Source organism: Ursus americanus, chromosome 1, assembly GCF_024610735.1.
Source record: "Ursus americanus isolate L20-20 chromosome 1, mUrsAme1.1.p, whole genome shotgun sequence".
Lineage (NCBI taxonomy): Eukaryota > Metazoa > Chordata > Mammalia > Carnivora > Ursidae > Ursus > Ursus americanus.
Genome location: NC_142127.1, coordinates 89,794,640 through 89,806,772, shown reverse-complemented (window position 1 = coordinate 89,806,772; position 12,133 = coordinate 89,794,640). Strand labels below are relative to the sequence as shown.

Genomic DNA, 12,133 nt, shown 5'->3' with positions numbered 1-12,133 from the left:
AAGGTGTCACTGGTTAAGTTTTAGTGTATTTTTTGTGCAAATTGTCCTAGTTCCTGAAAAAGCTCTTTCTGGTACGATTCTACTCAAGAGAATGTGAGGAGATGAAGTTGTAAATCTAACTTCAAATACAGTTCTCGGACTCTTCCTTATTCAAACAATTTCATCTCTTGTTTGACAACTTTTTAAAAGTACAGTTGACACACAATGTTACATTAGTTGCAGGTATACAACATCAAGATCTGACAAGGCTACACGTTATGCTGTGCTCACGACAAGTGTAACAAGCAAGTATTTTTGAGCCAGTATTTTTGTTTCTTGAGGCAGGTGTGATGTTTTTCTTTTGATTTCTGGCAAGCTCTAGTTTTTGTTTCAAATGCCAAGTTTCCGATTTGTATCCATCTTCTTTAATTTAATTGAATATAGATTGAGATTCTGATGCAGAGAATCGATATCAATTTTAATATTATCCTGTTCCTAACTCTACTTGTTTAAAGTGTCTCTGAACTAATGAAACTATTCTTGTAAGAGAAGCTTGTTTGGTCCATTGACATCGTCTCTCCTCCCGAAGTCTGTGGAGTGCAGCAATGCTTTCTAAACAAACAAAACTCTGTGTGTTCTTGGGGCGCCTGGGAGGCTCAGTCAGTTAAGCGTCTGCCTTCAGCTCAGGTCATGATCTCAGGGTCCTGGGATCGAGCCCCACATGGAGCTCCCTGCTCAGCAAGCCCAATCGGGTGAGCCCAATACCTCACTCAGCCTTAATTTCATCATCTGTAGAATGGGGGGGGCATGGAGTCCTACATCAAAACGCGGCAATGAAGATCACATAGAAGGATGCAGGTAAAGCACTTAGATCCATGACTGCCGCGTATACTATATCACTTAGCAAATGTATATAATTAGTTATTACTAAATTGTCCATTTCCCATGCATTAATACTTTATTTTTTTCAATGTGTAGATTGTCAGTCCAAATCTTTTAATATAAATTCCAGATAAGTTTGGCATGGTGGTTTTAAAACACATCCACAAATTCTTTGCTACTTCTCCACTCACAAGTGGGAGCCGGACTCAGTGACTTGCTTCTAACGAACCGAACATGGTGGAGGTGATGGAGTGTGACTTTTGACACTAGGTCATACAAAAAAGCATGGTGGCTTCCTTCTTGCTCTCTCTTGGATCGCTTGCTCTAGGGAAGGTAGCTGTCTTGTGATGACACTCAAGGGGCCATAGGAAGAGGTTAGTGTGATAAGGAACTGAGGCCTCTTGCCACCAACAAGTGAGTAAATGAGGTTTCTAGCCAACAGCCATGTATGGGAAGTAGATCCCCTAGCCCCAGTCAAGCTGTCAGATGACTGCAGCCAGCCCTAGCTGACATCTTCATTGCAACCTAGTGGGAGACTTTGAACCAGAACCACCTAGCTAAGATACTCCCAGATCCTGATCCTCAGAAATAGTGTCAGATAAGGTTGTTTTAGGCTGCTAAGTTTTGGAGCACTTTGTTATGCAGAAATAGATAATCAATACACTCGGTATTGACACTTTTTATCGATCTATGACATACATACAGAAATGTATATAGGTGATTGAATTTTCACAAATTCAACACTCCCATGTAACCATCACCCTGATATTACCACCTTCAAGAAGACCTCTCCAATTGCTGTTCTCCCACCCCCAAGGATAGCCACTATCTTGACTTTTTTTTTTTAAGATTTTATTTATTATTTGACAGAGATAGAGACAGCCAGCGAGAGAGGGAACACAAGCAGGGAGAGTGGGAGAGGAAGAATCAGGCTCCCAGAGGAGGAGCCCAATGCAGGGCTTGATCCCAGAACACTGGGATCACGCCCTGAGCCGAAGACAGATGCTTAATGACTGAGCCACCCAGGCACCCCCACTATCTTGACTTCTAACAATATAAATGTACTTTATATAAATGTAATCATGCATCATATATATATATGTGTGTGTGTGTGTGTGTGTGTGTGTGTGTGTGTGTATGTATATATATGAGAGAGAAAGAGCACGAGTGGGAAGGGCAGAGGGAGAGGAAGAGAGAATCTTGAGCAGACTCCTTGCTGAGTGTGGATCCCAACACGGGGCTCAATCCCACGACCCTGAGATCAGCACCTGAGTCAAAACCAAGGGTTGGACATTCAACCAATTGTGCCACCCACGTGCCCCATATATCATATACTTTTTGTGCCTAGTTTCTTTTACTCAATGTTTTATTTATGAGACCCACACACATTTTTGTGCTTAATTATAGTTTGTGCATTCTATTGTCTGAATATACAACATTTATCCATTGAATGGCAAACTTTTATCTGTTATATTTATCATATGTATTCCTTCCTGACATTCTGCCACATTTATCATTCTCTGTCTCTCTCCCTCTCTCTCTCCACACGCATGCACACCATACATTCACATACTCATTTACATTGCTAAATCATTTGATATAATTTGCAGAGAACATAACCTTCCACCTCTAAAATCTTTAGAATGTCTAACCTAAAAATAAGGATATTTTCTTATATAAACAAAGAGAATTTCAAGAACTTTGATCTTGATGCAGTCTTTTATCTTATAGACAATCCACATGCAAATTTTACCAGTTGTCCCAATAGTGTCCTTTATAGTAATGGAAGATCACGGAAGATCAAGCCGGTTGGGCAATCTTCCTTTAAACTCAGAAAAGCCTTTAGCTCCAAGACCAGCTATGAACCTCCAAACCTTGATCATTTTCATTGCCTTTGGCCTAGTCCGGGGACAAAGAGCTCACAAATCTATGTGCAGCTTACTTTAACTTAGCTACTATCGACTCTAAAACAGTAACAGACAAAGGTGAGATATCTACTGGCAAGAGGTATGTACGAATCACCACAATCTATTTAAGTTGGCTGCTTCCAAAGTTCAAACACTGGTTTAGTTTATTTCAACATATGTCTACTGAGCATCTACTATGTGCCAGGCCCTGTGCTAGGCTCTGGGAATATTCAGATGCCTAAAACATAGTCCCTGCCTTCAAGAATAAGCATTATAGTGGAAGTTATCATATGCACATACACCTATATATCCCCTATACCACACTTACATAGAGAGAATGAAGATTCTATGTGATGCGTGGAAAAATAGAAGTACACTCAGGGAACACTAGGAGAGTAGGTCTGATATGGGGGGCAGGTGACCTGGGATATCAAGGGAGTCCTTGTAGATGGAGTGTGGCCTAAACTGCATGTTAAGAGACAAGTGGAGTGTTTGCCAAACAGAGGGATAGGGTGTGTGTTTGTGTGTAGAGCAGGGGTAGGGAAGGGCAGCGTAGCTGAACAGAGGGAAGGAGCAGCTGTTTGGGGTTTGATACTGTAGTGTAAAAAGCAAGATAGAGCATACCCAGTGTTGGCCTCACTGAAATAAATCCCCCCCCTTTTCAAAGATTTTATTTATTTATTTATTTGTCATAGAGAGAGAGCACAAGCAGGGGAAGCAGCAGGCAGAGGGAGAAGCAGGCTCCTCGCTGAGCAGGGAGCTCGATGTGGGGCTCGATCCCAGGACCCTGGGATCATGACCTGAGCCAAAGGCAGATGCTTAACTGACTGAGCCACCCAGGTGTCCCAACATAAATTCCCTTCTTGTTTTACCACCAATACCACCAAGAGAAGAAAAGAAAAAAAAGCAAGATAGGGAAGGGGCAGATCTCAGAGGTTTTTTAAACATATCATGGAGGTTGAATGAAAGTTTGTAGAAGGAGAGACTTTGATCAATATTTAATAGCAGAAAGGTGATAAGATTTGTATTTTAAAATAATCTAGCCACCTTTGGGGGCATGACTTCTGTGGGGGACAAGAGTGTGGACAGGGAAATTGTCATAGTGCGTCAGGTAAGCGATGAGGAGGGTGTGACTCAGGGCTGTGATACACGTGACAGAATCAAGAAATAATTAGGACATCCAATTAGCAGCAACTGGTGATTGGGTGTGGGATGAGGGGGGAAGTAGGCCTTCACTGTCAGCGGTGCCAGCAAGCAAGATGGAAAGCACAGAAGAGGCCTGTTTAGGGGAGGTAGGGGGCAGAGAGGAAACAGTTTTCTGTATGCTGAGCAGAAAGTACCCATGGGATGTTCAAGTGAAGATGTCTAGTTGGAAGTTCTGGGCAAGGAGTTGAGCTAAGATGTAGAAGTCATCAGCATGGGAGTGGAAACTGAATGGGAGGACATGTGAAATTGCCCAGGTAGTGAGAAGGAAAATGAGCCAGTGACACTCAGTGACCACCAACTTTAAGGGGCCAGGTGGAGGAAGTCCAAGGAAACGTAAGTCAGCCATTGAAAGCAAAGCCATATGGTGATATATTGTCCTTCCACAATGAAATGAACAATTCTTGACCTGTTAATCCTTGATCATTTTATGTGAAAGATCATTTACATGTACTCTGTTCAGCAATATCCCTTGACCAGAAAAACAAATTCTGCCCAACACTATTACTAGTAAAATTCTTCTCGAAGACTTCATTTCTGCCCTCTGAAGTCCTACAGATCACCATTCAAAGTCTGAAGGCAGTGAATGTGGCTCAACTCAGCGCTCCCTTCTTGGAACCTTCTCTGTTCGCTCCATGGTTCCGCATAGGACCATGCACAGCCTTCATCTCTGGCGATCCTTTCCTGGGCGCACTGCAATTTGTCAACTTGTCCATGAGCAAAGCAAGTCATCCCCCCTGTATTCTAACTTGTGCACGGCACACTACATATGGGTATTATCTCCCTTGCTTCGGAGACCGTATTTCCAATAATGCAGCCTAAAATTCAGTTTATGACCAGGCACCTTACACTATTAGCTGTTGGAATGTCTAGGTAACTAGAGCGCATGGCCCCTCCCTCCAGTGTAAATGTAACCAACCCTTCTTGCCCCAGCCTGTACTCTACGGGTGATTTTTGTTTAGCTTAAATTGTAGGTTTCACATTTCTGCTCATTTTTCTTTCACTCATAGGAAAAGCTTTTTGTCCCTTTCATCATGGGGCAGAAAACAGCCGGGACACCTGTTAATGAAAAAAACTGTAGATAAACATGTAGCAACCATCAGACCAAGGTGAACGTCAAGAATCGACCCTCATGGAACCCCCAATCTATGGGGAATATTTTGATCCAACTAAGGCTTCTGGCTTCATCTTCAGACTGTAAGTTTAAGAAGGAAATGGATTAAAGGTAAGACATATGGGAGCCATTGTCTTTCTGATTAGTTGGTTCTATTTTTCTTGAATTTCCTGTTTGTTGACGAGACCTGTTTTCCTATTCCTTTCTGAGACCTCTAGATGATTAAAGGTTCATGTTCCTTAGGAGGCAGAGGACAGGGCCTCAATCAACTCTAACATATGGTCTCTCAGGCAAAGATGAAATAAATAGGAAGGAAAATAGTCCCACACACTTAGGAGAGACATGGCATATGAGTCAACCCCCAAAGTCAGGTGGCATTGCAATACGGTCCCTCCAGCTGGAGGTAGAGAATGTGAACTCATGAAGAGGCCCTCTGCTCAGGTCAGGGCTTTCTCTAATGTCGTTCTTCCCCCCAGAGAGTGAGGACTGCCACGAGTCCACTCTACGGAACTGAAATATTAGATGGGTTCTCTATGGTTCCCATGTCCTTGAGTATCTTTCCATTTGTGCCCTTTCAATGTTCAAGGGCTGCCTGTTCCAGTGCGATTGCTAGGGCCAAACTGCTTAGGTTTGGATCCCGATTCCATCATTTACTAGGGCTGTGGCCTTCAGGAAAGTTAACTCATCTTAAAATGGAGTTACTAACAGTATGTATCTCAGGATTATAAGGAAAAAACAAGAGTTCATAGATATAAATCACTGGGGTGCCTGGGTGGCTCAGTTGGCTAAGCGTCCAACTCTTGGTTTTGGCTCAGGTCACGATCTCAGGGTCGTGAGATGGAGCTCCGGACTCAGTGCAGTCGGCCTGAGATTCTTTCCCCCTCCCTCTTCCTCTGCTCCCCCACCCGCGCACACTCTTAAACAGAATCTTAAAAACAAACAAACAAAAAAAACACCAACAAAAATCAGAAGAGTGCTGAGCACATATTATGCCTTCAATTAGTGTTAGATACTATTTCTTTAGTGTACCTTGGCCTCAAATCAGTTTTGACATGGGCATTAAGTCCTACTTGTTTGGGTTCCCAGGATAGATAAATCACGGCTGAGTGAGCTAACTGGCAACACGTGGATGGGTAAGGACTTCTGAAGACATTAAAGTTGTAGGCAACACAGTAAACAATTATCCTCAATTTCTACGGATTGGGAAGACGAGGCCATTCCTCCTGCATACATTTTATTCAGACATGCTAAATCTCACTAAACATACCACACTGTCAGGAAAGATGACCAAGGGCAAGTTAGGGCTGTTAGGGTAACACTTGCTTCTGGCCTTGTCTTGCACCAAATAGCCAGGAGCAAGAGAGACTGGGGACAGGAGGGTGAGGAGTGAGGAGGGAGCAGAGCAGTGTGGGAGGCAGCTTGCAGTGAGGCAGGCAGCAGCAGTTCTAGCCAATCAACACTTTATTTTTCCAGTCAACACCTGCACAGATGTTACTGTCCACTTCCTGACCCTAACAGGGGGTCCCACCACACCAGGACCATCCGTGGCCCGCAGACAGCAGTCTCTTTATTCCTTCCTAGGATAGTAAGAAAGCCCTTCATCCCAACAGGACAGAGCTCCTGCGCACTCACGCAGTGCTGGTACACGTGCTGCGGGACTCCTGCTCTCCTCCCTTATCAGGAAAGGCTGGGCTGAACCAGGGCAACGGTGCAGTGGAGCTTATGTGGGCTAGAGTGACCTAAGCGCATCACCACTGGCCTGACCCGCCACCCCAGGTTTAGTCTGTACCACCCAGACAGGAGCCTCCCGAAAGCTTAGCCACGGCCTGCTGGGAAGGAGCTGGCGAAGAATGGGGATTGAGCTGCTTAGGACAGGACACAGCCAGGAAATAAAGCAGAGGGAAACATGGGACAAGAGAGAAGAATGATAAAGTGCCCAAACTAAACCACCAGTGGGACACAAGGACAGAGCAGCACAGGTCCCTGAGGATAGGAGGAAAAAAGAAAGGGCCAGACCACCAGGGCTTGAGGCATAGTGGAATGAGAAGAGAGATGAGGCAGGGAGGCAAGTGCAGGCTGTGGGAGGACTTCCCTAGCCCTGTTCACATCCACTAACCCAAGTGTAAAATTATTTACAAACTTAAAACCAATCCCAGGCACGGGCACTGTACCAGGCCTGGGACAGCAGGCAGGCAGGCAGGCAGGCAGACGGAGGGTGGACTGGCTACCATCTGACAGCCAGCTCCCCCACGCATGACCTCTTCCCAGAGCAGGGGAGAGGAAACAGTGACGCCCCTAGCCAGGAAACCCTACTGTGCCTGCAACTCCTTCCCCCATGGCTCATGGCTCTGCCACAGCCTGAGCCTCTTGGTCTGACTGTACCAGAGACAGGGTGTCAGGCCCTAGGGATGGATGGGGTGGAGCATCAGGGGGCTCTGAGGAGGTCTCTGGCCCCAGCCCCAGCTCAGCATTCAGCTGTTCCAGCTCCCCCTGATCCAGCAATTCGAAGTCCTCAGTGGTGAGCGCCTCTTCTTCCTCAGGGGCAGGCAGGGGCTGGGGCAAGTCCTGGGGAAGAGGTGGGAGCACTGAGGGGGAGGGGACCGGGTCACTTTCAGCAAGGCAAAGTAGGGGTGACAGGGTGCTCGGTGGAGTGGTGAGGTCACCACCACTCACTGCCTCCGGGCTCAGTGTCTCCACTGGTCCTCCAGGGGAGAGCTTCACTCCATCTGTGGGAGAGCCCGCCCCATTGAAGTGCGTGTTCACAAAGTGAAGGGGGGACGAGAGCCGAAGCAAGGTTTCCTTGGCTTCCACATCTTCCTCCTCCTCTTCCGAGTCCAGGTCTTGCCTCGGGAGGGCCTGAGGGGGCCCCAGCAGGTCTTCAGGAGGGGCCGGCTCGGTCTCCTCTCCCTCCCCCAGCTCCCGGCTCAGGGCCTCCTCTGGCTCACTTGGCAGGCTCTGCTGGTCCAAATCTGTGCAGGAAACAAAGAGTCAGGAATGGGTGGAGGGGCCTGCTGTTCTGAACCATCCCAACAGGCAATCAGTTCGAGGATGAGAACTCAGGATACGGAATACTGGACCAGACCTTAGATGTTAAGGTCTTTCAGGAACCTGAAGTCGAATTAGAGGATCAATTTCCAGAAAACCCATTTATGGGGGTGACAACCAGAGAGCACAGCCAACATCCACAACAAGGAACAGGAAGATTGGAAGGGCAAAGGAAAAGGCTTCTCATACCCTCGGAGACATCAGTTAGCTGTGGAGTTGTGGCCCGGGATACAGAGAAACCACCGCTCTCCAAGATAGAAGCCTCTTCGTCTGACAGCTCTGAGTCGGTAATGGCCAAAGCCAATGCCGTTTTCTTCACATCCACCTGCAGGAGAACCCAGATAACACAACAGGTGAGAAAATAAGAGAACCAATTTTTCAAAAGCACCCCCCACTACTGACTCCCACCCCCCTGAGAGGTGGCTGCCCTGAAGCAGACGCTCCCCCAGCCTTCGACTTCACATCCCATCTCCTTTGGACCTCACCACCGGGGAGAAGCCGGCCAGTTCCGCTTCGCTTTCACTCTCTGTCTCTGCCAGCGGCTCATCACCTCCGGGGGGTGCGTTCTTCCCCTGCCGCTCTAGAGAAATAAGAACAGCACGTCAGTGACCAAGCAGACACAGTCGTGGGGGACAAACATGGCCAAGGAAGTGGAAAGTAAGTTCCAGGGCACATCATGAGCCATAAACCAATGCCCCCTTTGCAGGACCCCTGTTGGGTAGGGGAGCCCCTTACTCTTCTTGTCGTGTTTGTGATGCAGGGCGTCAGCTTCGGCCTTCATGCTGTAATCCAGCTGCATGAGCAGGGGTTCCAAGCGAGTATACATCCTCTGGATCAGCTCATGATAAACCACCAGGGGCCACAGCAGGATACTCAGTACTAGGGGTTAGAGACTTCACTCAGAGCTTCCTATGCCTAGTTCCTAAGGGCCCCCATTTAACCGGTCCCTAAACAGAAAAGGCTGAAGGCTTTCAAGAGTCTGTACCAACCTCCTCCCTCCACATTTACTACTCTCCTCCCCAAATGACTCTTGCACTATTACTAATACGCCAGCACCCCCTGGAGTCCTCTGTAAATGGATAACCAAACAGAGAGAGAGCACCGTCCTCCCTTACAGTCAGTCCCTTTGATTCAGTCCAGTAAAAGAGAAGAAAAGGGCTTCAAGAAAGGGAGGGGTTAAACCCTACTCACAGACAATGTAGGAAATCATAATCCCGGGAACATAGTGTCCCAGCACCGCCAGCACAGCACAGCCAGAACAAACTCGAGCACAGAACTGCAGAGAAGAGCAGAGGGTCTAAAAGGTATACGTCCCCCATTCACCGGGGGAAGAAATAGTTGCTCAGCTGACAGAGGGAGGGGTATGCCTTCTAGAGATGCAGTGATCCAGTCTAGTCAAGAGGATGCCCGAGACCAACAAATTCAAGAAGTTTACACTAGACATCACCAAACGCCTATCATTCAAATTGATCTGCCTTGACCAAAAGCAGTGTAAGAACATCAAACACGTGCTCCCTGAAATGAGACTACTCCTGTACCAAGCTACTACCAGTCAATGCTGCCTCAGAAAGGCACCCCAGCCCTCTTCCTTCAGTGTCCAGCCAGGGATTTCACGTTACTCCTCCCCGCCTCCCACCCCCCTCTATTTCCCCACAGTGCAGGAAACTGTTTTATGACGTGGAGCTTACCTGAGCTGGATTCTGCCTCTTGTACTGCAGCAGCTCCTGCAGATGAATCTGGAAGGTGAGCCAGCTCTCAGCCAGGTATCTGCACAACTCGGGCACACTCAGCAGGTGCGGCCGGGCGCCTGACCCCGCACCCTCACTGGGGAGACATGACATGACCCCTGGAGGCCTCAGACACCAGCTTCCCAGGCACTCAAATCCCTCTGAGAATGCCAATGAGATCTGTATTCTAAACAAGTGGACAACCCCACCTCCCAAAGGGAGGTGTCCTGATCTTGGGGAAGCAAAGCCCAGAGTTTCCAACCCTCTGCCCCCAAAGGAGCAGGCATCTAAAAGGAATCCAGGACCAAACTTGTTGCCAGTCCATTTGCTATTCTGGGGTCTGTGCCTGCAGAAGCTGCCATGCACTGTGGTGACAATGGCACCAAAGCAAGACAAGGTTCGGGTATTTGTCTTCAAGAGGTGGCCTGCACTCACCTGTCAGAATGTGGTTCCTCTGGAGATGATGCTATAAAGAGAGGAGGGGAACAAGTTGAGTGGTAGGGCTCTGGGAGACTCTCCCTGGGGCAGGAATAGTTGCCCCCCTCTGCATTCCCAGAGCACTTTCTTCAGATGCCAATTATAGGAAGAATTACGCTCTTACAGTTGTTTGTATTTATATGTCTGTCTCCTTCTTTAAACTTCGCTCTTTTCTTCTCTTTAAAGATGTTCTTATTATTACAACCCCAAGATCAAGAATCACACACTACCAACTGAGCCAGCCAAACGCTCCAAACTTCACTCTTCTTTTTTTTTTAAGATTATTTATTTATTTATTTGACAGAGATAGACAGCCAGCGAGAGAGGGAACACAAGCTGGGGGAGTGGGAGAGGAAGAAGCAGGCTCCCAGCGGAGGAGCCCGATGTGGGACTAGATCCTGGAACGCCGGGATCACGCCCTGAGCCGAAGGCAGACGCCCAACGACTGTGCCACCCAGGCGCCCCCAAACTTCACTCTTTTCAAACACATTTTATTCATGTTTACATCCCAAGCAGCTCACACAGCCTGACATCTAATTGCTTCAAAACACCAATTTAGTAGATAAATAGATAACAACAACAAAATAGGACCTAATACTCCTACAATTCTTGCGATATGTGAAATTCTACCATAAACATAACATGTATTAACTAATTCGGTCTTCACCACCTTACTAAGTCAATTTTATCATCCTTGTTTCATAGAAGAGAAAACTGAGACCAACAGAAATTGAATAGCTCTTACAAGGTCACATGCATGGCAAATGGCAGAGCAAGCAACGGAACCCAGGCAATGTGGCTGTAGAGTCCACATTCTTAACTACTACACTCACGTAACTCTGATTTTGAAAAGAGGGCAATTCTCCATTTCCTACCTGGGTAAGTGGTGGTGCCTGGGAACTGGCTGCCTGCTGTACATTTTCTCTCCCCTTTCAACCCACCCAGCGGGGTCAGGCACAAAGCAAGTCCACAACGGGGCTTGGTGAATGAAGTTAACACTCACCTGAAATGTCAGGGAAGAAGCGAGGCTGCCAGAGATCCAGCAGAAAATAGGCCAAAAGTGAGACGCTGAGTAGGAAGAAGGGCCGGAGAGACGACGAAGACAGCAACCTTAGGGAGAAACAGGCACCTCGGCGGTGAGTGGGTGAGAGGCTCCTGCATCCATCGCGAAAGGCGGAAAAGCGCCCACTGATGGGGGAACGGGAACCTCCAGGCCTAACTCGAGACCCGAGATAAAGAAATGGGGCAACCCCGACGCACAACAGCCGGGGGGAAGGGGCTCATTCCCGGGGGCAAGTGTCAACCCCGGGAACGGGAATGGTGCTCCCGGCCCCTCCCGCCCCCGCTCGCCCGCGCTGCCCGGCCCCGCCCCCTCCTCCACCGCGGCCGTTACCAGAAGAGGCCGTTGAGCGCGGCCGCCGTGACCAGGCTGTGCAGAGGTCTCTCCCACACCAGCAGCCGCTGCGCTGCCGCCAGCACCGCCTCCCAGCCGCGGAGCCGCAGCCACAGTGTCGTGGCCAGGCGTCCCACCGCCTCGGCTGTGGCCGCCTCCTCCTCCGCCTCGCCGGTGGCCTCCCCCATGCCTAGGCTGAGACCCAGGCCCAGGCTCAGGCCCAGCCCCGGGCCCCCACCCGCGCCGGTGTTACCACCGCCACCGCCGCTCGCCATAGCCCCGTCGCAGCCGCCGCCCGAGCCCGCGAGGAGCCAGGGCTGCGCGGCCGCCGCCGGGGGCGCGTCAGGCGGAAGGGGGCGCACGCCGCGGAGAGCGCAGCGGGGGCCGCGGAGCCCCGTCACGTGAC

The 12,133-nt window shown here is 48.7% G+C and overlaps 1 protein-coding gene across 2 annotated transcripts; it reads right to left on the bottom strand.

Annotated features, from left to right (window-relative positions):
• Positions 1-6,050: 6,050 nt before the first annotated feature.
• Positions 6,051-12,130, bottom strand: RETREG2 (reticulophagy regulator family member 2). Of its 2 annotated transcripts, XM_045777546.2 has the most exons (9): positions 11,728-12,130; positions 11,338-11,444; positions 10,293-10,323; positions 9,819-9,954; positions 9,322-9,406; positions 8,866-9,009; positions 8,616-8,710; positions 8,320-8,455; positions 6,051-8,054 (listed from the first exon to the last, which is right to left on the bottom strand). In XM_045777546.2, exons 1-9 carry the CDS (start codon positions 12,000-12,002, stop codon positions 7,426-7,428), a joined length of 1,638 nt encoding a protein of 545 aa, XP_045633502.1. In that variant the 5' UTR covers positions 12,003-12,130; the 3' UTR covers positions 6,051-7,425. The 2 variants fall into 2 exon arrangements, with proteins under 2 accessions (XP_045633502.1, XP_045633503.1); XM_045777547.2 differs by lacking the exons at positions 11,338-11,444; positions 11,728-12,130 and having other exon boundaries at positions 9,819-9,866; positions 10,293-10,309.
• Between the last annotated feature and the right edge of the window lie 3 nt (positions 12,131-12,133).